The sequence below is a fragment of the Molossus molossus genome, unplaced genomic scaffold (genome assembly GCF_014108415.1).
Source record: "Molossus molossus isolate mMolMol1 unplaced genomic scaffold, mMolMol1.p scaffold_m16_p_21, whole genome shotgun sequence".
Lineage (NCBI taxonomy): Eukaryota > Metazoa > Chordata > Mammalia > Chiroptera > Molossidae > Molossus > Molossus molossus.
In genome coordinates, this window is record NW_023425357.1 from 8,347,704 (window position 1) to 8,375,277 (window position 27,574).

At 54.7% G+C, this 27,574-nt stretch overlaps 2 protein-coding genes across 2 annotated transcripts; one reads left to right on the forward strand and one right to left on the reverse strand.

Annotated features, from left to right (window-relative positions):
* The first annotated feature begins 3,987 nt into the window (after positions 1–3,987).
* Positions 3,988–6,237, forward strand: TMEM160 (transmembrane protein 160). Its single transcript, XM_036275540.1, has 3 exons — positions 3,988–4,210; positions 5,216–5,308; positions 5,885–6,237. The coding sequence occupies exons 1-3, from the start codon at positions 4,003–4,005 to the stop codon at positions 6,148–6,150; spliced, it is 567 nt and encodes a 188-aa protein (XP_036131433.1). The 5' UTR covers positions 3,988–4,002; the 3' UTR covers positions 6,151–6,237.
* An 81-nt stretch (positions 6,238–6,318) lies between these two features.
* Positions 6,319–24,434, reverse strand: NPAS1 (neuronal PAS domain protein 1). The gene is made up of 11 exons (XM_036275298.1): positions 24,291–24,434; positions 23,663–23,898; positions 14,502–14,575; positions 14,157–14,246; positions 11,874–12,048; positions 10,433–10,548; positions 10,110–10,267; positions 9,514–9,620; positions 8,324–8,471; positions 7,408–7,496; positions 6,319–6,891 (listed from the first exon to the last, which is right to left on the reverse strand). Exons 1-11 carry the CDS (start codon positions 24,410–24,412, stop codon positions 6,428–6,430), a joined length of 1,779 nt encoding a protein of 592 aa, XP_036131191.1. The 5' UTR covers positions 24,413–24,434; the 3' UTR covers positions 6,319–6,427.
* Between the last annotated feature and the right edge of the window lie 3,140 nt (positions 24,435–27,574).

A 27,574-nucleotide genomic window follows, 5' to 3' on the forward strand; every position in this document is an offset into this window, starting at 1 on the left:
CCATCGATGTTTCTGTCTCTCCCTCTCCCTTCCTCTCTCTCAAATCAATTAAAATATATATATATATTTTAAAATCCAAGCTGAGATAAGGAGAAACCTTATTCAAAAAGACCATTGCGGTAGGGAGCAGGCTCCTCAGATATCTGCAAGCATCTCACACTCGAACAGAAAAAGGCATTGCTTTTCTGTGGTAAGAGAGGTTTGCAGTAAGAACAAGTTGGGTAGATAATGGGGAAGTTAAGTAACTGACCAGTGTGGTTCACAGGAAATGTGTCTCCCCAGAGAAACTGACAAGGAGGCATGTTTCAACTCAGTGCTGGTTGAAGGGAGGCATCAGGCGGTGCATAGTCCAGGCTCTGGGGAGGAGAACCGCCTCAGCGCGGCTTGGTCAGGGCCGAACAGAGGGTGCGGAGGGAACGGCTGTGAACACCTGTTCAGAGAAAACGCTAGACTTCCGTGTAAGTAATTAAAGGACAGCCTGAATAGACATCTGATCTGTGGATGACACAGTTTGACATTGTCCTTCCCTTCTCGCTCCAAAATGTCCTGCCCCAAAAGCTGCTCATTTATCTCTTTGGTTCACTTGTGTCTACAGTTGTTGGAACCACCCCTGACATCTGATGAGCTCTTGATAAAATGCATTTTAAATCAACCTATATACCATTGTATACGTTTAAACTGTACAAAGTGTTGATCATATCTATTTACAAGTATATATTGCAACATGATTACCACTGTAGATTTAGTTAACACCTTCATCGTGTCACATAATTATCATTTCTTTCTTGTGGCAAATACAAATATAACAAATATATTTATTGGAAAAGAATATACCAATGTCTGGTCACTTACTGACTGCGCTGGTCTGGGATGGGGCTGAGCATTGTTAGTACTTTGTTCAAGTTCTTTTTTTTTTGTTCAGATAGAGTGGGAGGGAGAAAGAGGAAGAGAGAGAGACAGAAACATCAACGTGAAAGGGACACATCGAGTGGCTGCCACCCGCACGACCAACCAGGGCCGGGGACAAACTGCAACCGAGGTACATGCCCTTAGCGGGAACCGAACCCGGGTCTCTCTGTACCGCAGGCTGATGCTCCAACCGCTGAGCCAAACCAGCCAGGGCGTTGTTCAAGTTCTTGATGATTGGTGGTCAGGCATCTGGCCAGCGTTAAGAGCTGTCTCTGTCTCTCTCTCTCTTTTTTTAATTATTTATTGATTTTTAGAGAGAGAGGAAGGGAGAGGGAGAGAGAAATAGAGACGTCAATGAGAGAGAACATTGATTGGCCGCCTCCTGCATGCCCCCCACTGGGGATCGGGCTCACAACCTGGGCATGTGCCCTGACCAGGAATGGAACCAGCAACCTCTGGGCGCGTGGGTTGACACTCAACCACTGAGCCACACCAGCCGGGCAGATCTGTCTCTTTAAGGAGGATTTGTTTTATCTGCCCTGACCCTTGCTGGCATTCCATTCCACCACCCCTCCCCTCAGCCTAAACCATTTCATCAACCAAGAATGTGAACAATGTGTCTCAAATATTTTCACTTTCCACTTTAATCCCATTTAATGCTTAGTATCTGTTGCTAGCAGGCACACTATTACAGCCCATTGGAACTCCCTCCCCAAATGTAACCCCATCCATAGCTCCCTAACCTGTTTCCCCCTCCATAAAATGCAAGCTCTTCTCTGCAGGAGATGAAGAGGCAGAGGTCAAGGGGCCTGGGCCAGCAGGATGGACAGCTATGGAAGGGTTTATTTAAGGAGAGGCCTCAGCGGATACTCATTTAAAATATTCTGAGGCCCTGGCTGGTTTGGCTTGGCGGTTAAAGCATCGGCCTGCAGACCAAAGGGTCTTGGGTTTGATTTCCAGCAAGGGCACTACCTGGGTTGCAGGTTTGATACCTGGTTCAGATCGGGGTTGTGCAGGGGGCAACCAGTCGATGTGAGAGATCGATGTTTCTCTCTCTCTCCCTCCCGTTCTTCCTCTCTCTCTAAAAATCAATGAAAAAATATCCTCGGGTGAGGATCAACAAAAAAGTAAAATAAATGACATTATGAACATAATGCACCTAGCATAATTCCTGACACAGAGAAAGCCATTAGTGAATGTTTGCTATTATTATTTACCAAGTCCCCTACTTATATTGGGTGGGGGGACATGGAGATGAGTCAATGAAGGACTAGGTCCATTGGAAGCTGATAGACTGATGGCAGAGACAGATAAATATAGAGAGCATGACACAGTGTAAGTAAGGAGTGTGAAAATTAATACAGGAAAACCTAACTAAAATAAAATTGGGAGTCCAGAAGGGGGAGCCCTCACACAGTACCTCGATGTCAATTACAGGAAGAATTGTCAATTACAGACAGGACCCAACAGAAAAAAAAAGTCAATAGGAAAGAATCATCAGTTATAAGCCCAGACAGGATAAGGTGTACATTGCATCTCCTAGAAGAAATTGACTGCCCCATTAGCTCAGTCAATGAGAAACTGTCATCTCCTAGAACTCTTGTTTTTCTCCAATGGATTTCCCAACCTCTTCCTTTTTCTCTTAAGTTAATATTTTTCTACTTTGTTGGATTTGCCTGTGGTTTTTCTATATCTTGCTGGATCCGAATTGCAATTCTTTAATATCCACGGATAAACCTATTTTTGCTGATTAAAAAATGACTTTGATTTTTTTTTTAAATTAATTCTCACCCAAGGATATTTTTTCCATCAATTTTTAGAAAGAGTGGGAGGGAGAGAGGGAGATATATATATATATAGAGAAACACTGATGTTCAATTGGTTGCCTTCAGCAGGCCCCAATTGGCGGGGATCAAACCTGTAGCCCAGGAACATGTCTTTGACCAGCAACTAAACCTGCTACCCTTCGGTGTGCCCCCGGACGCTCTAACCACTGAGCAGACAAGGGATCTATAAAGCTATGTGTGGACCCAGAAGCAGAAGCTGGAGGCTGAAATTTAGCAGTGGGATCCGGTCCGCCGGGGCTCAGACATAGGCTCACACCTACAATGAAATGACAATAGCTTATAGCAGGGACATTTGCAACAACTTAAGGCATAGTCACTTGTGTTACATCCTTATAAACTTGGTTCTGTGGGACAGGGCATGGGAACTGGCTGGCTGGGGCATGGAGTGTGAATTGCTTTTTAAAAAAGAAAACTATTTATATTAGAGAGGGAGGAATGGGGAGGTCGAGAGAGAGAGAGAGAGAGAGAGAGAGAGAGAGAGAGAGAGGTGGAGAGAGAGAAAGAGATTTGTTGTCCCACTTATTCATGCATTCATTGGTTGATTCTTGTATATGGCCTAACCCCGGTGGAACCCGCAAGGTTGGCGTATGGGGCTGACGCTCTAACCAACTGAGCTACCCGGCTACAGAAGGTAATTACTTTTTATTAGACACTTTTGTAACTTTTCCACCTTGTCCCACATTCAAAATAGATATATTTTTAGAAATTATGCTATGGAGAAATAATCAACACCACCGGTCAATGTTCACGATTTATTATGTGAAAAAGAGTTAATTTGTTGAAGAGCATCTTATTTTACATCTGCATAAAAAAAAGGACAGGAATATAACAAAATATAACAGTAACCACTCAGGGGTTTATGGTGAATTTTACTTTATCGTCTGGTATCTTCCAGACTTTACAAAAGTTCTCTATTAAGAATTTTGAGTTGTTTTTGCAATTAGTGTTATTAACAAAAACTACAAGTCCCGGCAGACATCGCTCCGCCGGCTTCTGAAAACCCGCCTTCTCCGGGCACAGTGTTGGCTGGGATTCGTAGTCCAGCAGCTGGAGTAAGGTGGGACGCCTAATACCGGCACAGATGACAGAGGAGGGAGTTGCTGCCATTCTGACCAATGGACGGTGCGCACTGGAACTGAGTGACGCGCACAGAACTAGTGGAAGAGCCTCTAAGTGTGAGTGACGTGTGTTCTAGCCTACAGGCGGCTTGTGAGGCGGGCGGTGCGCGGCGGCCGTAGTGCGAACCATGGGAGGCGGCTGGTGGTGGGCTCGGGCCGCCGGCCTGGCCCGAATACGCTTCGGGGGGGCGCTGCTGCCTCCTCCGCGGCCCCGGAGCGGGGGCGCCCGGGGCTCCTTCGCCCCCGGCCACAGCCCCCGAGCCGGGGCTTCGCCGCTCCCCGTGTCAGAGCTGGACCGCGCGGACGCCTGGCTCCTCCGAAAGGCGCATGAGACAGGTCTGGGGCTGGGGCGAGGGTCGGCGCGGCTGACAGACGGGTTCGGGTGGCCGAGCTGTCCGCGCCGCGCGTGGGAGATGGGGGTGGGGCCTCTGCTGGAAACAGGGCCCGAGCTCGCGGGGGAAAGGGCTTCCGTCTACGCGCAGGGAAGCGCTGGCTGCCAGAGCGCAGTGTGTCCGCATAGAAGGGCTTGCGGATGGGACGGGTTCGTGGGGTGCAGTAGGGATCGGAGGCTGGTCGGGCTAGAACGGGCAGCCTGCTGGAATTGTGCTGCGGGACGAGAGAGGCTTCCTAAGAGGGCTAAGGGCGGGGGAGTTGTCCACAGGAGGGGTCCGCGTTGGAGAGGCCAGTTCGGATTGAAGAGGCGACCACCCCGCATTAGGCGGGAGTGTGGATCCCCACAGAAGAGTGGCAAGTTCCTGATTGGAGGAGGGAGCAACCAGTAGAAGAAAAGCTATGGGCTGATTGGAGGGCGAGGTGATCCAGGCTGCAGGGGGCGGGGTCTTATGTCAAGTTTGGAGAGGACAGGGCATCTAGATAGAGGATGATGTAGGGTTGGGTCGTTTGTAACCCAAGTAGCCCTCTAGCACCACTCCAGGGACTTGAACGGGTGGGAGTGACATCAAGGCTGAGGTGGGGGGACAGTTTGTGCCAGGAGGTCTGAGAAGTGAGAGGACAGCCCATGTGGGAGGGGGTTGACCAAGATGATCTCTTGGGGTCTACCTGTCCTTAGATTTAGGTTCTGCAATTTTGGTTCTAGATCATTCTCCAGATTCTGCAGACTGTCCAGAATATTAGGTATTGCAGAGTTTGGAGATACAGACGGGAGAGGGTTTGAGGGGATAGGGTTAAGTGAGGGGAGGCGCCAAGACATGATGAGAATTTGGAGCAGGATAAGGGGGGGGGGGGCTACAAGCCCCTCAGTTTGACTGTCTGGGCCGAGGGGCTTTGGGGGACAGGGTTTGGGCTGGTGCTGATTCTCTCCCATCTCCCCCTCCCTTCAAGCCTTCCTCTCCTGGTTTCGAAATGGCCTCCTGGCATCGGGCATTGGGGTCATCTCCTTCATGCAGAGTGACATGGGTCGGGAAGCTGCCTATGGTGAGTGCAGACCTCCACTCTTGCCCCCCCCAGGGAGTGTGGGTGCCCACCTCCACCTCCGCACTTGGGAATGTAGAGCCCCCTCCCTGGTGAGTGTAGATTCCCGCCTGCCTCATTCCCCCCTACAGTAAGTGTAGAACCCCTCATTCTTCCCCCACCAGAAGCCATCGCACCCTTTGTCAACCTTCCCCGCACCCATCCTACCCCCACCGTATGGGCACTGGACCCACCAGAGTGGATGGCCCAGGGCATGGTTGTTGGTCTGCCCCTCCAATCTGACTTCTCAACAGAGATGAGGGTCCTAGTCCCGGCCACTGCCCCTCCAACCCTGTTTTGCTCTCAGACCAGCCCTCCACCCCTCCTCTGATCCTGGACCCCACCTCCAAGTTCTTGACCTTGGCTCTGTACTACCCTTGACCCTTGCTCTCCCCTTGAGTTTGTCCCATCCCCCTCTAAGTCTACCTCAGTCCCCTGACCCCACCCCCATCTCCAGGATCTGCCTCCCTGATGCTGACCCCCAGCCCAGGACCCCAGGCCCTCCCCTCCACTGACCCTGGCCTTTATCCTCCCCCACAGGCTTCTTCCTTCTGGGTGGCCTGTGCGTGGTGTGGGGCGGCGCCTCCTACGTGGTGGGCCTGGCATCACTGCGGGGACCCATGCAGCTCTCGCTGGGGGGCGCGGCCGCGGGCGTGGGTGCCGTGCTGGCCGCTGGCCTGCTCTGGGCCTGTGCTGTTGGCCTCTACATGGGCCAGCTGGAGCTGGACGTGGAACTGGTGCCTGAGGACGATGGGACGGCCGCTGCGGAAGGCCCGGATGAAGCAGGCCGGCCACCGCCGGAGTGAGCAGCAGGGCTGCGGGGAATGGCTGGGTGCTGGACGGCCTGGGTCCCCGGACCAGGACATTAAAACCTGACCCTTCGCTCGCTCCAAGTGGTGGTTCCTGTGACAGGGGAAGGTGGGGCCTGCAGGGGCTGGGGGAGGGGTAGAAGGAAGGAGAGGGGATCTCCACAGTTCCAGAGACTGAGCCACAGATGGGGAGCAGGTCTTTAATTCTTAGAGTCCTGCCCCTGCTCCCTTAGGGACCTGTACCCATCCCCCAGGGTCCAGCTCTGTAGGTAGATCAGTCCCCCTTCCGCTGCACCCTCGTGCCTGGGGGCCCTGGGTAGGGCAGGCCCAGGGGTGGGTAGAAGGCCTCCGGGAAGGTGGGGCCCGGGCCCAGCCTCTGCAGATGTGGGTACATGAGGCCCAGCTCCGTGGGGCCATAGCGGATGGTGCTAGGCGTGCACAGGCCCCGCATGACGGGGGGCAGGAAGCCTGCATGGAGCAGGGAAGGTGGGGTGTCCCCAGGAGCCACCAGGCCCCATGGCCGCACGAGGTCCTGCTTCAGGGCCCCTGCTCGGATGACAGACGTGAACTCGTGCCGCGGCGGGGTTGGGTGGCCAGCTGGCTCCTCATCTCCGCTGTCCTCCAGGTCTTTTGTCTCCGCCTGGCCAGGCTCCACTTTGATGCATTTGCCCTGGGTCTGGGGGGCCTCGTCCTTGTCCAGCGGGGCAACCTGCTTCCCTTGCGCTGGAGGCGCTGGCTCTGGAAGAAGAGTTTGAAGGACTCTGTGTGCACCCTCAGCCCTCAGTCTGTCCCTCTCTGGAATGAAGCTGAGCTCAGCAGGTCTCCGCTAGGGTGGCTTTTCCCCAGGGGACAGACATCTGGCACTATCTGGAGACATTTCTTAGTTGTCACAGCTGGGGAGGAGGCTGCTCCTGGCATCTAGTGGGCAGAGGTCGGGGATGCTGCTCAGTACCCTACAATGCACAGGCCAGCCCCCCACACAAAGGAGTGGGACCGAGAAACCCTGGCCGAGCCTGGGGCCAACAGAACTGTCCTCGGCGGCGGGAACGGGCCTCATCTGCGCCATACAACGCCTCGGCCACGGTCTGCTCGTGGCTACAGAGCGCTCGGCATGTGGTCAGTACAACCGAGGACCTGAATTTTTAATTTTAATGTAAGTAGCCAGCCATATGTGGCTAGTGGCTTCTGGACTGGGCAGTCCAGGTCCCAGGGGTCGCTCAGCCCCCCGGGGTCGGGGCAGGGGGCAGGGCTCACCTGCGGGCTCTGGGCTGGACACATCCTCACGGGCCGCGCTGGCTGGAAGCTGGAAGGCGTCCAGAGGTGTCTGGCCACCCTCGGCTTGGCTGGGATAAGAGAGGTGGGGTTGAGAGCCAGGGTTCCTGAGAGAGGGCAGACTCCCTTCTATCCCCCAGTCTGGGGAGTAAGACTTCCCCTCCCCCTCTGAGTGTGGAACACCCGCCATCCCAGGGAGTGTAGTGTCCCCACCTGGAAGCACTATGCCTCATGACAGGAGCCCGGACTCCAGGTTGGCTTCTAGCCCAGCTTGGCCCCATCTCCTGAGGCCAGACCGGTGCAGCCCATGGCTCCTGGATGTCACTACCGAGGTGTCCCCCAGAGACCTCGTGCTCAACTGACCTGTGTCTTCCTTTTGCATTGCTGCTCCTCTTGGGCCCGGATCCAGGCCCAGCAGAGACAGACCTGGGCGGTGGCAGGTGGCCACCTGTCCCCTCCACCTGCATTGCCTGGCGTGTCCTAGGACCTGCCCCAGCCTCCTCCCTGGTCTCCTCGCCCATCTTGCCCCTCAGACCTCCTCCTTCACAGCAGCCAGAGGGGTCTTTCCAAAGAACAGATTCGACTGTGACCCTCTCCAGCTCTAAACTCTGCCATGGCTCTCCAGTGCCCCAGGATCAGGGCCTGAGACCGCTTCAGACCGGCCTCACTAGAAGATACTGTCATCCGCTCCCCACTCCTCCCTCCCTCCTGCAGCAGGGACATTCCACTTCCAGGCCTTTGCTCTCTGTCCCCCATTCCCCGTCCTGTTTTCAACCCCCTCGGGGCTTCTTTCCTTCCAGAGGTCCTCTGAAAAGCCCCCACCCCGAGGTGGGGAGAGGCAGCAGAGGCTTCTGGAGTGGGTTCCAGCCCTTGTGGGACAGATGGGGTGCAACCTCACCTGAGCACGTGGCTGACCCACAGCACATGGCGCTCCCCAGGGCTCTTCCCGCTCACAGCCACGGTGGCCACGGACTGCAGCCACACAAAGCCCCCAGCACGCTGCAGCCAGCGGTAGTACCCAGTCATCACCTGGCCCTTGTCCAGCACTGGGCCCAGCCCAGGGACGGAGGGACCAGAAGGGATGGGGGTGAGACAGGAGGACAGGTAGATAGGTAAAGGGAGAGAAGTCAGATGGACAGCAGAGGTAAAGGGAGAGGGAGACAGGTGCAGAGGGACAGGGAAGATAGATGCAGAGAAGGATGGGGAGACAGGTGCAGGGAGATGGGGAGACAGGTGCAGAGAAGGATGAGAAGACAGGTGCAGGGAGATGGGGAGACAGGTGCGGGGAGCGATGGGGAGACAGGTGCAGAGAGCGATGGGGAGACAGGTGCAGGGAGATGGGGAGACAGGTGCGGGGAGATGGGGAGACAGGTGCGGGGAGATGGGGAGACAGGTGCGGGGAGATGGGGAGACAGGTGCAGGGAGATGGGGAGACAGGTGCAGGGAGCGATGGGGAGACAGGTGCAGGGAGCGATGGGGAGACAGGTGCGGGGAGATGGGGAGACAGGTGCGGGGAGATGGGGAGGCAGGTGCAGAGAGCGATGGGGAGACAGGTGAAGGGAGATGGGGAGACAGGTGCAGGGAGATGGGGAGACAGGTGCAGAGAGCGATGGGGAGACAGGTGAAGGGAGATGGGGAGACAGGTGCGGGGAGATGGGGAGACAGGTGCGGGGAGATGGGGAGGCAGGTGCAGAGAGCGATGGGGAGGCAGGTGCAGAGAGCGATGGGGAGATGGGGAGACAGGTGCAGGGAGAGAAAGGGTGTGAGGGAAACAAAGGAGGAGATGGTGGGGAGAAGAGAAAGGCAACAGTACAGATGGAGACAGAGAGCTGGAGTCAAAGACCTCGAAGTAACGCAGCACCTATATTTTTTAGGGTGGGTCAGAGAGGCCCCGCAGCCACCCCTGCTCCCACCCCACATCTGACCCTCTGCTCAGAGCTCCTTGTTGCCCTTCTGTGCTGAGTTGAGCCCCTGGAGTTAGTAACAGGAGGGACTGTGGTCATCCCTGCAGCAAGACGTCTAGGGAGTGGGCACTGGGGGTACTGAGGTCTGGGGTGGCATCTGGCAGGGGGAGGGAGGGGTTCTCACGGTCCAGGTGGCTTTGGCGGATCCTGGCTGCATCCTGTCCGTGGACAAACTGGTAGCAGCTGCGGCCCACCAGCTCCGAAGGCCCCAGGTCCATGTGGTCACTGACTCTAAGGGCAAGGGGCGTGGGGAAGGGGGGTGAGGCCATGGGGGAAGAGGCAGGGTTGGCTCTGCAATTGCCTAGGGTTGCCACTCATACTCTGGAGTGCTCTGAGCCTCAGTTTCCCCTCTGTGAACCGTCTGCAGGTGTCTCTCCTAGAGTGGCTCTAGACATTCAAGCAGATGGCACTCCCGGGTGTGGGTACTATTCCACTATTTCCTTTTCCCCACCGCTTGGTGCAGGAGAAAGAGTGGATGAGAGATGAGGGACTCGAGAGGCCGACAGAGATGGGGAGAGAGATGGGACCAGGGAGGGGCGACCCCAAGGGAGTGCTGGGACCTCTGCCTTCCCCCAAGGCCCCGCCCCGTCCTTACGCCTTCCCTCCCTTCCCCTCCGCTGCTCTCCCGCCTCCCGCAGCTCCCCAGTTCCCCCCAGTGCCCCAACCCACACCCCGCTCTCCTGTGCGTCCCCATCGGCCCGCCTCAGCCCCACCCCGTACCTGCTTTCACAAGCGAGGATGGTGAGACCCAGGCTGAGACGAAAGACGATCATGTGTCCGTGTAGTGGCAGCTCAGCCAGTGGGGCGGGGGGCAACGTGTGGCCGAGGGCCACAAGGCCCAGGGCGCGAGCCCGAAGGCGACCAGTCACGTGTATGACCTGCAGGTGGTGGGCGTGGTCAGGGCGGGGCGGAAGGACCTCAGCCCACCAGCGGCGTGGTTCCAGCGGTCACCCACGGGCACTGGGCGCAGGGACACAGCTGGCAGGAATGGGCGATGAGGGGACGCGGGAGTCAGAGGCTGGGGCCACAGAGCTCACACCCACCTTGTACCCCGAGGCCTTGACGTGCAGACCCCGCTTGGTGAGGGTGGATTTCATACGGATGAAGAAAGAGCGCTCCTGGGCCCCGGAGGAGCGGGGCACCTCGGTGGGGCTGGCTTCTGGGGCGGAAAGAGTGAAGGAAAGTTACGGGGTCCTGAGGAGGGGACGTATATAGGCGCCCCCCCCCTTCAGAGCCAGCCCAGATACTCAGACCCACCTAACGGTTCTGCAAGCTCAGTGACTTCGTACACTAACCTCCCCTCCGAGCAGCCAGCAGGGTCTCTCTAAAGCTCAGCTCTGACCCTGTCCTTCCCCTGTCCTGAAGCTGCCATGGCTCCATAGGACCCTAGGGAGAAAGCCCAGCTCCTCACTGTGGCCTAAACCTTTGGCAAGAACTGCTTCCTACTGACACCGTCTCAGGTCAGACATCACCTCCAGGAAGCCCTCCCTGACCTTCAAGCTGGGCCAGATGCCCCTCGGGGGTCTCCCACCGCAGCCCTACCCACGCTGGAGATGGGTCAGTATCCCTCACTGGACTGTGAGCCCTGGGAGGGTGGGGTTGGGACTGTCACTCCTGTGTCCCCAGCCCTGCCCAGCACAGAGCTGGGCACAGAGCAGGCCCTCAGGGTATAGCAACAGATAAGACTCACAGATACAGATTATTCTATAAACCCCATTATACAGTCATAAATATGCTCACACCCAGATGACCCCGTGCCTCAAATTTAGGTGCAAACATAATCACAGCCCCAACACGTGTCCCAAACATCTCCCCAAACTTGTAATCACTGCTGACGACTCAGATGATTTTGGTGTAAAGCAAACCCCCTGTAAGAAAATCTTATTTACAGGTAAGTCAACCTCACAGTCTGTCTCCTCAACATCACAGAGTTAAAAGGAACTTGCAGGGTCATCTCCTCCACGCTCCCTCCTCCACGTGGAGTGGAATTTTCCGTTGGAGAGAAGGTTGAGAAGCATAGATCCTGGAGCCAGACAAACCTGGGTTGGAGTCTAGTTTAACAACTTACAGCTGTGTGACCTAGAACACTCAACAGCTTCGCTGTGCTGTGCCTGTTTGCTCCTCTGTAAAATGGAGAGAATAGTTCCTGCTTTGTGGGATTGTGGTTAGGATTCAATGAAATTATGTACTGAGAGGCACGGCACATGTAAATGCTCAATAAGCCTGCCCTGTTATTATTTACCAAAGCCTGATTCTGTCACCCACAGGCAGCCTGAGGGGTCTTTCTAAAGCTCAAAACTTGAGGAGCCAGGCGATCTTAGGGAGCCAAGTCTTTCTGCCTCAATTTAGACTCTGATTCGTTTTATAAAAATTTGCTTTGCACAATTCTAAGGAGAGTGTGTTTTGTATAAATGAAACATAGCTGGATACAATGTATCCGGTGTCCCTGATCAGGCCTCATTCTTTGGGGGCCCTCGGAATTACCGATCTCAGGGGTATCGGCAAGCGAGGAGGAAGAGGAGGAGGAGGAGGAAGAGGAGGGGATGGAGGGTGGGGTGGGGGGCCCGGAGGTCCGGGTCCGCAGTCCCAGTTGCTCCAGCACCTCTGAGTGGTCTCCGGGATGGATGTAGTCGAAGACGCTGCTGCCCGTCAGCTCCACCTGTCGGCGAAGGTGGGGAATGCAGGGCCGGGTGAGGCACGCGCAGTCACTTGCCCGCCCGGTTTGGCCAGTGTTCATTCGCTTACATGCAGGAGTGTTTAGTGCCAGTCTTGTTTATATTAGGATTTAGAAAACAAAACAAAAAAACGTTTTTTAAGGAGGAAACAAACCTAGGCTCTTCTGTGCCCTCCCACCTCAAGGCCAGTGATTATTAACTATGTTTTGTCCCTGCCTACTCTATTAAGGAGCTGTGTAGGGTGTTGGGATGGGGAGGTGTCACAGCCTCTAACTTACAGCAAACAACTGTGCCCTGAAATGAATCACAAGATGTCCCAGCAGGAATGCAACTCAAGATACAAAGAGTGGAATTAGGACCCTTTAGTTAAACTTTTCCATTCAATTCACACCCTCCCCTCAAATCTTCTGTCCACATCTCCCCCAGTCCAGGCCCCATATTCTCCCTGCTGTGTTTCTGCCCCAGCATCCTCACTGGTCTTCTGGCCTTTAGTCCCCAATCAAATGGGGACACCTCCATAAGTTTATCATCTGACCATGGCCTTCCTCCTCTCAGAAACCTCGCATGTCTGGGGAGAGGTGGGTAAAAGGGGGGATGGGGGCATCTGTAATAATGTCAATAAAAAAACCCGACCTCCCATGGCTCCCACCCAGGGCTTGGGGTCATCCCTCTGAACTCCTTCCCCTCATTAAGTCCTTCCTACCTCAGCTTCAAGCTTCTCCTCCACTCTTCCTCCCTCCCTTTCTCTTGTCCATATTCCCCTTCCTGTAGGGTCTTCCTTCTCCAGAAATCTCCAACAATTCACTGAAAAGGTGTTCACAGCCCTGGCCAGTTTGGCTCAGCAGCTACAGTGTTGGCCTGCGGACCATAGAGTTGCGGGTTTGATTCTGGTCAAGGGCATACACCTCGGTTGCGGTTCATCCTCGGCCCCAGTCGGGTCGTGCAGGAGGCAGCCAGCCGATGTGTCTCTCTTACATCAATGTTTCTCTCTCCCTCCTACTCTATCTGAACATAAATGGAAAAAAAAGAAAATGTGCTCGCAAAGGCCAAATACCAAAGCACTGAATTCTTTCTCTCTCTCTCCTTCCTTCCTTCCTTCCTTCCTTCCTTCCTTCCTTCCTTCCTTCCTTCCTTCCTTCCTTCCTTCCTTTTCTCTCTCTCTTGTTAATCCTCACTCAAGGGTAATGTTCCATTGATTTTTAGATAGAGTGGGAGAGAGGGAGGGAAAAAGAGAAACATTGATGTGAGAGAGACACACTGATCGTTTGACTCCCGCATGCACCCTGATCAGGGCTGGGGATTGAACCTGCAACCCAGGCATGTGCTCTTGACCAGGAATTGAACCTGCAACCCTTTGGTCTGAGGGCTGACACTGTAACCAGCCAGGGCCAGCCAGGGCCAAAGCACTGAATTTTCTAAACTTACTATTTGCCAAAATCTTTCTAAAAATGATAAAAGTTGGTAGCAATTTGTATCGAATGGATTGGCCTAAGATGCCACAAGGAGCCAGGACTCCAGAGACAGGAGCTTACAAACACCCGGAAAATCTCCCAAAGCTTGCAGATCCCAAGCCCTTCCTGTATGAATTGTTGTAATCCTTTAAAAGATTTTTAAAGAATAGTTTATTGATTTTTAGAGAGAAAGGGGGAGAGAGAGAAATGTCGATGGGAGAACGCAACACAGATCAGCAAGCCCGCTCTGAGAATCGATCCTGGCAACCCAGGCATGCACCCCGACTGGGAATCGAAGCCAGCAACCTCCCGGTGTACGAGACAACGCCCAAGCAACCGAACCACAGCGGCCAGGGCTCCTTTAAAACGCTTAAGTAGAAAAAAGTTTTGGTAAATGTAGTGCATGTGGCCACCTCTCGTTGGCAAAGTGATCTTTCTGCTACTTTGCTTCCTTCATATTGACCTGTGCCTGTGAGGAGGAGCCATGTTGGATGCCAAGTGGGGTTCCAAAGGGTGCACTTTGGGAACCACAAATTCAGTCCCTTTTCCATGCTGGGATGGTGAGGCCAGGAGGGAGGAAGGGCATGTGTGGGCCTCCAAGGTGGTTGCTCAAGTCCAGGCAGCCTGCTGAGGGGCCTTACCTGTGAGAGACCCAGGTAAATGGAGACCGTCTCCGAGATGTAGAGGAACTTCCCCTCCTGGTTCAAGGCAAACACAAAGCCATCCAGGGACTAGAGTGGGAGAGACAGGGAGGGGGAAGAGGAGGGCAGGGCATCTATAAGAGGTTCTGAAACCTCATCTCTGCTTAGGATGGATTAGTTTTTTGGAGGGGAGGGTGGGACTTCAGTGGCCCCGGGAAGGGACAGGAGGAAGGGGAGGCCCAGCATCAGCCTCCATGTACGGATGGATGCTGGAAAAAAGAGTGCTATTCTCAGAGGTGACCACCAGGTGACAGCAAGGAGCAGCAGGTAGGGAAGGGGCCTCACCTGCAAGATATGTCCTCCCAGCTGCTGCTCGAAGACTTCGGAGACCAGTGCCACGGGGCCCCTGCGGCCTGGGGCTGGGGGCAGAGGGAGGGGTGAGGCTGGGGCCTGCGGTCTGGCGGACCCCGGCCTTCTGGGAAGGTTCCCAGAGAACCAGGCTACACATTTCCTCTCTTCCTCCCAGTCCTGTAGCCATCTTGGGGCATTGAGGGTCCCTGGGTCCTGCTGGGGAGAGACCTGAGATGTGGGGAGTGAGACGGGCAGACGTAGGCTGGACAGACACCTGGAGAGACACCAGATCGCGCAGAAAGGGATCCATCCATCCATCTTTGCGGCAAACTCTCCCTGAGCACACACTGTGCGGCCAGGCTCTGTGCTGGGTAGTGCGGGGAACACTGGGGTGACCCAGAGAGCCTGATCCTGCCCTCATGGGACACCCAGGCCAGGGACACATGAACAAGTGACGCACTAACAAACAGAATTATCACTTGTGGCCAGTGCTATGAAGAATCAAATAGATTGTGGGAAATGGGGTAAGGGAGGCTTGTTGAAGGAGGAGAGGTGAGCTCAGACCTGAAGAATGAGAAGGGGCAGAAAGGAGACTGAGAAGGAGAGAGACACACACACGGAGACAGACAGAGAGCACAGAAAGAGAGAGGGATTGAGACACCGAGACAGAGAGACATACAGAGAGATATAAAGGAATAGAGAAAGAGATAAGGACATTACAACTCAACAACAACCCAATTAAAAAATGAGCAAAGGGCCCAGCTGGTGTGGCTCAGTGGTTGAGCGTCAACCCACGCACCAAGAGGTCGCCGGTTCGATTCCGGTCAGGGCACATGCCCAGGTTGTGGGCCAAGCCCCCAGCTGGGGGCATGCAGGAGGTGGCCAATCGATGTTCTCTCTCATCGATATTTCTATCTCTCCCTCCCTCTCCCCTCCTCTCTCTCTATAAATAAAGGGGGGAAAAAAAAAACTAAAAGAAAGAAAAAATTTAAAAAAAAAATGAGCAAAGGGCCTGGCTGGTGTGGCTCAGTGGTTGAGCGTCGACCCGTGCACCTAGAGGCCGCCAGTTGATTCCCAGTCAGGGCACATGCCCAGGTTGTGGGCCCGATCCCCAGTGGGGGGCATGCAGGAGGCAGCCAATCCACGTTCTCCTTCATTGATGTTTCTACCCCTCTCTCCCTCTCCCTTACTCTCTCTCTAAAATCAATAAAGAAAAAAATTAAAAAGAAAAAAATGAGCAAAGGATTTGAATAGACATTTCTCCAAACAAGATACACAAATGGCTAATAAGCACATGAAAGGATGCTTAAACTCATTAGTCATTAGCAAAATGCTAATCAAAACCACAGTGAGAGACCACTTCACACTCATTAGGATGGTTAGAAGAAAAAAAAAAAAAAAAAAACACCAGAAAATACATGTTGAGCGAGGATGGGGGGAACTCGGACACCCACACCCTCATCCTGTGCGTTGCTGGTGGGGATTCAGTGGTGCAGCTGCTCTGGAAAACAGGGCGGTGGGTCCTCAGTCAGTGAAACATAGAATTACCATCTGACCCGGCAATTCCACTTGTAGGCATGTGCCCAAAAGACTCGAAAACACACTCTAACAAATACTTGCACATGAATGTTCATGGCAGCATTATTCCTAACAGCCAAAAGGTGGAACTAAGCCAATATGTCCATTAACTGACAAATGGACAAACAAAATGTGCTATATTCAGACAATGGAATATTACTCAGCAATAAAAAGGAATGAAGCACCGATTCACACTACAGCTCAGGTGAACCTTGAAAACGTCGTCCTAAGTGAGAGAAGACAGACCTGGGAGGCTACATATTGTATGATCCATTCGTATGGAATGTCCAGAATAGACAAATCTGTAGAGACAGAAAGCAGAATGGTGGTTGCCAGGGGTTGGGGTTGGGGGAGGGGGAATGGGGAGTGACTGCTAATGGGTACAGTGTTTTAGGGTGATGATGAAAATGTTTTGGAACTAGATAGAAGTGGTGGTTGCTTGACATTGATAATACACTAAATGCCACTAAACTGTACACTTTATTTATTTATTTATTTTATCCTCACCCAAGGACATTTTTCCATTTTTTGTTCAGGTAGAGTGGGAGGGAGAGAGAGGAACAGAGAGAGAGAGAGAGAAACATTGATGTGAAAGGGACACATCGAGTGGCTGCCACCCGCACAACCAACCAGGGCTGGGGACAAACTGCAACCGAGGTACATGCCCTTAGCGGGAACCGAACCCGGGTCTCTCAGGATCGCAGGCCGACGCTCTAACCGCTGAACCAAACCGGCCAGGGCTAAACTGTACACTTTAAAATGGTGAATTTCATGTTATAAATTTTGTCTCAATAAAAAAATGAGCCAAAAAAAAAAAAAGAGAGCCAAAGACAGAGACATAAACAGATGGAGAGACTGAGGAAAAGGTGCACAGACAGATACAGAGAAAGTGGCGAAAAGAGAGCAATGGTGAATGAGACAGAGAAAAACAGAGGCAGAGACACCGGCCCCCGTCCCAGCCCCCCCACCCCCCGTCAGGAGCTGAGAGCCCTAGACGTCCATGTTGGGGTGGATAGAGGCCATGGACCCTGTTCCCACCCAGGACCCCCTCCCTGACCCTGTGGAGAATGACCCCCCAACAACCCCATGCCCAGACTGGGGAGCCAGGTGAAAAATTCGATGGCCTCCAGGGTCCCCAAGCGCCTGGCTCTTGCAGGGCTGGGTCCAGGTCCAGTGTGTGGCTGTATGCCCCGGGATCAGTCCCTTCAGCTCTCTGTGCCTCAGTTTCCCTCCTCTGTCAAGTGGGTTTGCTCCAAGCGCAGCCCTCCCAGGCTGGTTGAGCATTCAGTCAGCTTAAGGAACTTCTAGAAAGGGCCTAGCGTGGCCTGGCCCACAGCAGGTGCTCGGAAACACAGAACCAGAATGAGTACTAATAGTGTGATTACTATTGTTATTTCCAGACCATCAAAACACCAGGCGGAGAAAACCCGCCCCCTCTGCCAATCAGGGCGCAGCCCTCAGCCCCGCCCCAGCCCCCTCATGTCTAGGCCACACCCCTTCCCAGGAGCTCCCCCAACATCCTCCGGCTGTTACATCCTTTTCCCACCCTCGCCTGGAGCTCCAGGAACAATAACTGGGGATGGGGGTGGGAGTGATTAATGGGGACCCCTCCCCCGAGATGCAGCGCGAACAAGCCGGGTGACAGGAGGGAACAATGCTGCTTGCTAATTGTTGCAATTTTCCCCTGTCATTTTTGCTAATTCCTTCATTTTCCCTCTCAGAGGATCAGCCCAGGTCAGACTGAACGGCTGCAATTAACAGCATTAATGGGCACGTCAGGACGGGGGTGGGGGTGCGTGTCGGGGGAAGGCTCAGTCACTGGCTGTTCCCCCAAACTCCCGGCCTGTCCCCTGGGATGGGGAGCCCTGCGATCTGTCCCCACCACTGGCTGGTGCCTTGTATCACCCCCAGGCTGTCCCTCCCCAAACCCTCCACTTCCCCAACCCCTGCCCCTGTGTTTCCTCCTCTCCTTCCCAAATGCCTCAACTCCCCAAATTGGATACTCCAAGACCTGCCCCCTCCTCACCTCCAAACCCCACCACCATTCACTCATTCAACAAACATTTGCTGTTTCTTCTTGGAGCCTGACTCTGCTGGAGGAGAAAAACTGTCCCAGTGGTCGCCATCCCTTACAGGGTGGGGATGGAAGGCCTCTTCCAGGACTCAGGGGGTTCCCCCTCCCCCTCCCATTCTCAGTTGTCCCAAGGGTTTTGCTGTAGGGTTGGGGTGGGTGGGGTGGGGGTAGGGAAGAAGGGCTGGGACTTCATTACCCAATCAGAGTCTATGGGCCTGAGGGCTGGAGAGGGGCATTTCTGCCTCTACTTCCCTGAGCCTCATCTGTAAAATGGGCCCAGTGATAGAGCAGAATGGGTTCATGCATGTAAGCAGCACAGAACCAGGCACACAGTAGGTGCCTACTTCCTGAGCTCTGCCACTATTCTTCTCAGTATTACTATGGATAACCTGAGATACCTCTACCTTCCAAGTAGTTACTTGCCCTGCACCTTGACCCCTTTGTCTCTCACACCTGGAAGTAATACGAGCTGTACCCTCATGGCATCATCTGACTCCAGTCAGCAGTCACCCCACAGCCCCCACCCTGTTCCAGCTACCCCACCTCCAGCCTGGACCACTGTACTCACCTCCTCACAGGCTCCCTGCTCCCACTCACACTCACCATCACTATGGCTCCCACCTTACTCGGGGTAACAGACAAAGTCCTCATCACAGGACATAAGGCCATACAGGACCTGGCCCCTGCTGACCACTCCCTGCATCGCTTACTTCTCTCCAGGCTCCCTCAAACCAGCAAGCTGATTCCAGCCTGCCTCAGTGCCTTTGCACTTGCTGTTCTCTCTGCCTGGACAGCTCTTCTAGCTTTTGTCAGCTTGCTCCCTCACCTCCTTCCAGTCTCAGTTCAAAGGTCACTTCCTCAGAGAGGTCATGCCTGACCTGTGAATTAAGATATCACCCTTTCTTCCCTCGTTCCATTCCACAGTCACCCAGCTGCAGAAATGAGTTCTTACTGTGTCCCAGACTCAGGGAACAAGAAGTCGTGAGGGAGAGACATACAGTAAACAAGAGAAATAAGAAATATATAGTGTCAAATGATAGTGCTATGAAAGGAAATAAGGCAGAAAAGGAAGACAGGGAATGCTAGGCCATTGCCATTTTTAGCAGAATGATCAGGGAAGGCCTTGCTGAAGAGCAAACATTCAGAAGGAAGTGAGTTCCTGGTGGGGACACAGCAAGTACAAAGGTCCTGAGGTGAGTATGCACTTCTCTGAAGAACAGCCAATGTGTGTGTGTTGGGGTGGGGGAGGGTCTGAACAGGTAATAGGAGGAGGGGGGAACAGGGGACCCACCCTTGAGGACAGGGTCTTTGTCCTGTTCCCTGCTGTGTCCCTGGCATCTAGACAGTGCCTGGAACAGGGAAGGTGTTCAGTGGGTGTTTGTTGAATGAATGACCAATGCCGATTTGAAACCAAAGCTGTCTGAGGCCCAGAGTCTGAGGCCCAGTGCCAGACTTTAACCTCTGTTGTCTCATTTTACAGATGGTAGACGCAGTCCCAGAGAGAGGCTGAGACCCGCAAGGTCTCTCATCCCTGCAGACCTACACTATGCCGAGTATGGTGGTTGAGAAGGTGAACTCTGGAGCCGGACCCTCAGCTGGGCCTCTTCCTGGCTCTGTGACTTTGGGTCAACAGCTTTACCTCTCTGAGTCCCAGTTTTCTACCTTTATAAAATGGGAATCAGCCCTGGCCGGTTTGGCTCAGCGGTTAGAGTATCGGCCTGCGGTCCGGAGAGACCCGGGTTCAGTTCCCGCTAAGGGCATGTACCTCGGTTGCAGTTTGTCCCCGGCCCTGGTTGGTCGTGCGGGTGGCAGCCACTCGATGTGTCCCTTTCACGTCGATGTTTCCCTCTCTTCCTCTCTCTCCCTCCCACTCTATCTGTGCAAAAAATGGAAAAATGTCCTCGGGTGAGGATAAAAAAAAATAAAATAAAATGGGAATCAGCCTGGCCGGTGTGGCTCAGTGGACTGAGCGGCGTCCCATGGACGGAGAGGTCTGGGTTCCATTCCTGGTCAGGGCACATGTCTGGGTTTTGAGCTCCATCCCCAGTAGGGGGTGTGCAGGAGGCAGCCAATCATAGATGTTTCTATCCCTCTCTCCCTTCCTCTCTAAAAAATCAATGAAAACATATTTTATGCCCTGGCTGGTTCGGCTCAGCGGTTAGAGCGTCAGCCCGTGGACCCATGAGTCTCGGGTTTCATTCTGGTCAAGGGCACGTACCTCGGTTGTGGTTCCTCCCAGCCCTGGTCCGGGCTGTGCCTGAGGCAACCAGTGGATGTTTCTCTCTCTCTCTCCCTCTCTTCTTCCCTCCTACTCTATCTGAAGATAAATGAAAAAATATTCTTAAGTGAGGATTAAAAAATAGATAAATAAATACAAAGTAAAAACTTTTTTCCTTTATATTGATTTTTAGAGAGAGAGGAAGGGAGAGGAGAGAGGTAGAAACATCGATGAGAGCGAACATAGATTGGCCGCTCCTGCACGCCCCTAACTGGGGGATCAGGCCACAACCTGGGCATGTGCCCTGAGGGAATCCAACCTCTCGGGTGCTCGTGTGCTCCGTGCTCAGTGCTCTGTGCTCCGTGCTCGGGTTGAAGCTCAACCACTGAGCCACACTGGCCAGGGCAAAAATAAAAACATATTTAAAAAAAATTTTGTCCTCGTCAGTGTGGTTCAGCGGTTAGAGCGTCGGCCTGCGGTCCAGAGAGACCCGGGTTCGGTTCCCGCTAAGGGCACGTGCCTCGGTTGCAGTTTGTCCCCGGCCCTGGTTGGGTTGTGCGAGAGGCAGCCACTCGATGTGTCCCTTTCACGTCGATGTCTCTCTCTCGCTCTCTCCCTCCCATTCTATCTGAACAAAAATGGAAAAATGTCCTTGGGTGAGGATAAAAAATTAAAAAAAAAAAAAAAAAAACATTTAAAAAAAGAATACTGAGGCTGATTCCAAAGACTCTGTCACAGGGGTGTTTGGAATCAGACACCAGCCGGCTAATAAACAGCTCTTATTTGGACTTCAAAAAATAAAAAATAAATAAAATTAAAAAAAGAATACTGAAACTAGAATTTCATATTTAAAAAAAGGGGCGGGGGGATCACAGAATGGCCTCCCTCCTAAGAGTCTTGAGAAGATTGAGTTAATTAGTTAATTAATTATTTTATTTTATTATTTTATTATTATTTTTTATCCTCACCCAAGGACATTTTTCCATTCAGATAGAGTGGGAAGGAGAGAGAGGAAGAGAGAGAGAGAGAGAGAAACATCGACGTGAAAGGGACACATCGAATGGCTGCCACTCGCACGACCAACCAGGGCCGGGGACAAACTGCAACTGAGGCACGTGCCCTTAGCGGGAACCGAACCCGGGTCTCTCTGGACCGCAGGCCGACGCTCCGACCGCTGAGCCAAACCGGCCAGGACTATTTTATTTTTTTTAAAGAAAGGCAGACTGCCACGTGCAGCGCCTCATTCCGATGTGCCTGGAGTCTTGGAAGCTTGACTACCTACGTTCTCATACAAATGGACCTTGAGGGCTTGTTTGGAGGTTCTGGCAGGGGAGCGCAGCTACTGTATACCCTTGACCCAAGACCGGACCGCTCCTCTGGGGGGAAGGTCGTCCTCTTCCACCCAGCACGCAGCTTCAGGAGGGAGGCACAGGGATCGGTGAGGGAGGAGGGGGACACTCGCCTAACCAGCCAGATCAGCCGAATCAACCCTGGCAATCACTGGGGTGACAGATGTCGCAGCCAGATCGCCCTCACATCCGCGAGTTCATTTATATACAGTGCTCAGCATAGTGTCCGCACCCTGCTGTATTATTACTATTACTATTATTATTATTGGGGAGAACATGGGAGCCCCTTCCTCTTGGGAGGCTCGATGCTTTGCTCTCTGACCTCTGCTACCATGCTGTCCTCCGTTTAGCCATCTGAACTACAGAAGCAGGCCCTTGGCCTCCTGTTGGGAGACCCTGTAGAGCTGGAGATGCCCCCAGTGTCCTAATTTTGGGGGTATGGGAGGGAGTCCACGAAGTCCCTCCCCCCACCAGTTCCGGGTGTACAGGCAGGAGGTTAGATGAAGTTCGAGGTCTGCCACCTCAGGGCTGTGCCCTCAGCGAGCCCCTGCCCCCCGGACGTGCCCACCCAGGCAATGGGGGCGGGGCTAGACGCCGGCCGGCTCACTGCACCCCCCATTTCTCTCCCTGGGCTCGGGGACAATAGACAAGATGTTTATACCCCGCCGGCGCACATGTTGTTCGCGGTAATGACAGTAATCAGAGGCTCTAATGCCGCATTCTCTCGGTGCCAGTCAATTCGCCTAATTACCGCCTGGGAAGCCGGATTATTTAAATTTAAATGGTGATTTATTGCGAGCTTAATCAATGCTATTTTCTCTCCCTCTCCCCCCTGGGACCGGGGCAGGAGGGGAATTGGAGCCCCCCAACCCCACCCTAAGGACACCTCTTATTTTGGGGTGGGAGAGCCTGGGGTGCCCTGTGTCTGTCACCTCCGATCTCACATTAATACGATTCACTTGTCTTCTAGTAATAAGAGTAAAGCATAAAAAGAAGTAATAACACTTCTATGTATCTATCAATAATAAACTCTAAATAATAATAAAAGCGAGCTTCTATATGTATCTATATTTTACATATTCTATATTTATATATTATAGTTTCTGTTTCTTTGATTATTTGGTTATTGTGTCTTGGCCACTAGGATGTCAGCCTGTCTAACGCAGGAACTTTTATCTAGTCTGTTTCCTGCTGGATCCCCAGAGCTAAGAATAGTAGCAGCACACAGTAGATGTTCAATAAACCACAGGCCCCCAACAGCCCTGCAGGGTCACCATGGAGAACAACAGTGACCACATATTGATTGCTTACTGTGCCAAGGTAGAGTCTTCACACATATTAGCTGGTTGATCCTCTCCTTAGCCCTCAGGGAGAGGTGTCATCACGATTCCCATTTCACAAACGAGGCACAGAGAGATGAGGTGACCTGCCCGGGGTCACAATGCTGGGTCCAGTGGCGACAGGGCCACAAGTGAGTCTTTCTGAAGCTCACCATCTTACCTGCCATATTACACTGTTTCCCTCCCGCCTTCCCAAACTGGGAATTCTGACTCCAGAGGCCTTGTGTTTCCTCAAGTCTGGGTGCTGAGGGGAGGGCGGTGTCTCTTGCCCATTAGTAGATGTCCCCTCTGACCCGCTCACCGAGCTGCGGGTCTCCTTCATCTCCTCTAATACAAATAATAGCATTTACTAGTTTGATCCCTTGTGTCGCCAGGCCCTGGATGAAGCCAGAATTCCTGACATCTTCCCTACCTCATGTGCCCGTCTTGCAGATGAATAAACTGAGTCCTGGAGAGTAAAAGCCACCTGATAGGGACACACAAAAGGTCTGTCTGACTCCAAACTCTCTGCTCCCTCTGCATCCAGGCGCTGGGCGAGGGCGGGCGGGCGCCTGGGATCCGGGGCCCTCCGGCCGGACCCGCGCATGCGCACTCACCGAGGCCGGCGGGGGGCCCGGACGCTCGCAGCCCCCAGGGCGGCGTCCCGAGCGCGGCGAAGCGGCGCAGGCGGAGGTAGGTGACGCACAGCCGCACGATGGACGCCTTGTCCAGCTGGCTCGAGATGGCCCCGGGCAGCGGCAGCAGCTTGGCCAGCTCGAAGAACTCCAGGTTCTCCTTCCCGCGCCGCGAGCGCGCCGCGTTCCGGGACTTCTCCTTGCGCTGCGCCTGCAGGCTGGGCGGGAGGCGCGGAGGAGGCGTCAGCGGGCCCCGGAGGCGAGGGGTGCGAGGCCTGGGGGAGGGGCTCGCGGACGGCACGGGACGCTGGAAGTGGATTCAACACTCTGGAGGTGGGGGCAGAACCTGAGTGTGAATTCTGCACCCGGCGGCCCTGTGGACACAACCTGGAGTGTAAAGGGGGAAGGGGAGGCGAGAGGAGGGGTGTTGGGCAGGAATTCTGACGAAGGGGCAGAAACACCACTTGCTGGGGGTGGGTTACAGGACGACGGTTGAGCAACTCTGGGTGAGAAATTCTCGTCCCAGGAGATGGGGCAGAAGTGAGTGTGAATTCTACCAGGACCCAGACTTGGGGGCGGGGCGAGGCCCGAGGGGCGGGGCGTTGCTCACCAGGGTCCCGGCGGGGCCTTGACCATGACCCCAGGCAGAAAGTCCCACGGGACGCTGCCACCACGACCTGTCCCGCATTTGACCTCTCCTCTGCCACCACTGCTGGGATAGGGGGCCGCCATCTCTGTGGGGACTCGCTCAGGCGGGCTCAGAGCAGCCTGCGGGACTCGAGACCCGCGTCTTCTGCGGCGGGAAGGAACCAAAGGAGGCCGTGCTCAGTGTCCGAGGAAGTCCTCCCCCCCCCCCCCAGAGCTGCTAGGGAAACTGAGGTCCGCGCGGGGCTCAGGGTCCCAGCAAGGAGCTGGAGCTGGACGGTGCCTCAGTTTCCCCTCCCTGGAGGCCCCACTACGGAACCCGCAGCTCTCACCCTGCCCGGCCCCGGGAGAAGCTCAGGGCGAGGACGTGCCCCGCCGCCGCCTCCCCCACGCCGCCCGCCAGTGCGCCCGCCTCACGCCCGCGCCGGGCCGGCTCCCGCATACCAATAGGCGCACGCGGCGCGCATACGGATCCGACCGGCCCGCGCTCTGCGTGCCAGGCATGCCCAAGCCCGGCTGGGGGCGGGCGCCTCTCCAGGGCCCAGGCGCGCGGGGTTCCAGCCCCTGGAGTCCTGTGGCCCGGTGATTCGCCCCCCAAGCTCTAGGCTAAGAAGGTAGGAGGGCAGAGGGCAGGGACCCCCACCCCATGCTCTGCCCAGGATTCCCCCCCGCCCCTGCAGCCTCTGGGGTGGCGCTATGTGTCCGGACCACCAAATCTCCAAAACCACAACTTCCTCCCCGAAGACCCGGGCGTGCCAGCCCCAACCCGGGACGCAATGGCCAGAGCCTCAGCCGAGGACGCACCCAGGATGGCCCTAATGCTCGGGGCCCAGGTGTCCTGGTATCTATATGCCCTAGAACCAGGAACATGTTTAATTAGGTATTAATTTCTCCAGGACTAGATGTTCGGGACTCCCCCTAGTCACCCCAGTACCCACGCCGCCCCCAAGCCTCCGCAACCCGGTGTTCATATCCCCTAAACCCCCTATTCCTCCAGGACCCAAACATCCGTGTACCCCTTCCTCCAACCTCGGGGTACAGGCGTTTGGATAACCTAGCCTCCAGGACCCTAGAGTTCCAATCTCCTTCCTATTCCTACAGGACCCAGGAGTTCCCCGTCCCCTCATGCCAGCCAGAAGGTTCCCTACCCGCAGGACCCCCAGCCTCGTTACCTGGCTGTGGGGCGGGTTTCGGGCGCGGCGTGGGCCCGGCCCGGCGGCGCAGAGGGGTGGCCCCATAGACCCCAGGGCGGGCCGCGGGCTGTGGCGCTAGGCTTTCTGCGCCCACCGCGGTTTCGCAGACTTCGAGACTCAGGGACAGCGCAGGAGGGCGGGGGCGGGGCCTGCCAGGGCCCCGCCCACCGAGTCTCCGTCCCTTGGTCCAGCCCAGTGCCAGCTTCTCTGGCCTTTTCAGTGGTGAGGGGTTCTCAGCAATGGAGGGTTCAGCCCTCTCCCACAAGAACAAGAACCTCGGAGTCAGAGAGGGGAACACCGGTGTCCGGGCACTATCTCTAGACCCCACCGGGAGGAACCAGCGCCTCAGCTCCTCCAAGGGCCTCAGCAATCTCTTTTGACAAGGGGGGCACCCAGCACCTGAGCCACCCTATAGGAATGGAAACCCAGACATCAGTGACCCCTTCAGGGATGTAAATCCAGACCTTCCCCCCCTTTATTAATTCGAGAAAGAGAGGAAGGGAGAAGGAGAGAGAGAAACATTGATGAGAGAGACCATTGATTGGCCGCCCCCTGAATGCCCCCCACCAGGGATTGGGCCCACAACCTGGGCATGTGCCCTGAATTGGAATCCAGCTGGCCATCTCTTGGTGCCTGGGTCTACGCTCAACCACTGAGCCATGCCAGCTGGGCAATCCATATTCCAGGAGAGAATTTCAGGGTGTCAGCACCCCCCTCAGCAACAGGGACACCTCACTGGGGACCCAGCCTGCAACCTGGGCATGTGCCCTGATAAGGAATGTAATGGGGACCTCACTTGCTGCGCCCACCACTTTTTTTTTTTCTTTTTCTATCTATCTTCAGATAGAGTAGGAGGGGAAGAGAGAGAAACATCGATGTAAGAGGGACACATTGACTGGTTGCCTCCCGCACGACCCCGACCAGGGCTGGGGACGAACCAACTGACGTACCCTTGGCAGGAATTGAACCCGCAACTCATTGGTCCACGGGCCAACACTCTACCACTGAGCCAAACTTTCCAGGGCCCACTGCTTCCCCCCCCCCCACACTATTCATTTTAGAGAGAGAGAGAGAGGGAAAGACAGAAACATCGATGAGAGAGAACATCGATTGACCTCCTGCATGCCCCACACTGGGGATTGGGCCCACAACCTGGGCATGTGCCCTGACCGGGAATCGAACCGGCGACCTCTTGGTGCATGGGTCAAGGCTCAGCCACTGAGCCACACCGGCCAGGCCCACCGCTCCTCTTTTAAGGCCAGGATTTGGGATCTGACCTCGCAGGGGCCTGGACATAGGTATCTGAGGAACTCCAAAGGTCAGGATCCTGGGGTCTTAGCTCTACCACCCCACCCCACCCCGCCACAGGGACTGGAACCCCAACATTTGGGCTCCCCTTTAGATCATAAGTGGGAACTTATAGCCTCTCATACAGAGAACAAAGACGCTGGCGTCAGAGGCAGGCCTTCCCCACTCAAGCAGGAGGTTCCACATCCCTGCCTCCCGAGCCCCTTCAGCAGCCTGGCACGGGGGCCTCCAGGCACTTAAAGGCTCCTGGGAGACCCCAGTGTATTGAATGAAAATGGGGCAGGAGTTTTAGGAGAGGCAGGCAGGCAGGGGCTCACCCAGAGCAAGGGCCCACCCCTGGCCGAGCAGATGGAGAAACCGAGGCATACACCTCTGAACACTCATGTGCACTGGCTCATGGGTCCACCCTTTTTTTTTTGCACGTGCCTCTAGCGGGAACCAAACCCGGGACTCTCTGGGCTGCAGGCCAGTGCTCCAACCGCTGAGCCAAAGCGACCAGGGCAAGATGCGACCACCCTTAAACTCTCTCATGATAACCAGAGTTAACCACTTGGGAGCGCTTGTGTCTGCTAATCCTTTCTTCATGGCAAGGTTTTGAGCTGGGCTCTATTACTAAGCCCATCTCACAGCTAGGGAAACTGAGGCAGAGAGAGACTATCTAGCCTGTTGATGATGGTCTCTCAGCCAGTATCTCCCTGTGTTTCCCCAGAGAGACTTGTTAGGGTCAGGGTAGGGATTTGAGCTCAGA

What these genes read in the sequence shown, in the direction of transcription:
- TMEM160 (XM_036275540.1), top strand. Translation starts at nt 4,003, where the DNA reads ATGGGAGGCGGCTGGTGGTGGGCTCGGGCCGCCGGCCTGGCCCGAATA. An exon ending in CCGAAAGGCGCATGAGACAG is followed by an intron (nt 4,211 to 5,215) that starts GTCTGGGGCTGG and finishes CCTCCCTTCAAG; the next exon opens with CCTTCCTCTCCTGGTTTCGA. An exon ending in GGGTCGGGAAGCTGCCTATG is followed by an intron (nt 5,309 to 5,884) that starts GTGAGTGCAGAC and finishes CCTCCCCCACAG; the next exon opens with GCTTCTTCCTTCTGGGTGGC.
- NPAS1 (XM_036275298.1), bottom strand. Translation starts at nt 24,412, where the DNA reads ATGGCGGCCCCCTATCCCAGCAGTGGTGGCAGAGGAGAGGTCAAATGC. An exon ending in AAGGCCCCGCCGGGACCCTG is followed by an intron (nt 23,899 to 24,290) that starts GTGAGCAACGCC and finishes CCTCCCGCCCAG; the next exon opens with CCTGCAGGCGCAGCGCAAGG. An exon ending in TGGGTCAGCCACGTGCTCAG is followed by an intron (nt 7,497 to 8,323) that starts GTGAGGTTGCAC and finishes CTCTTATCCCAG; the next exon opens with CCAAGCCGAGGGTGGCCAGA.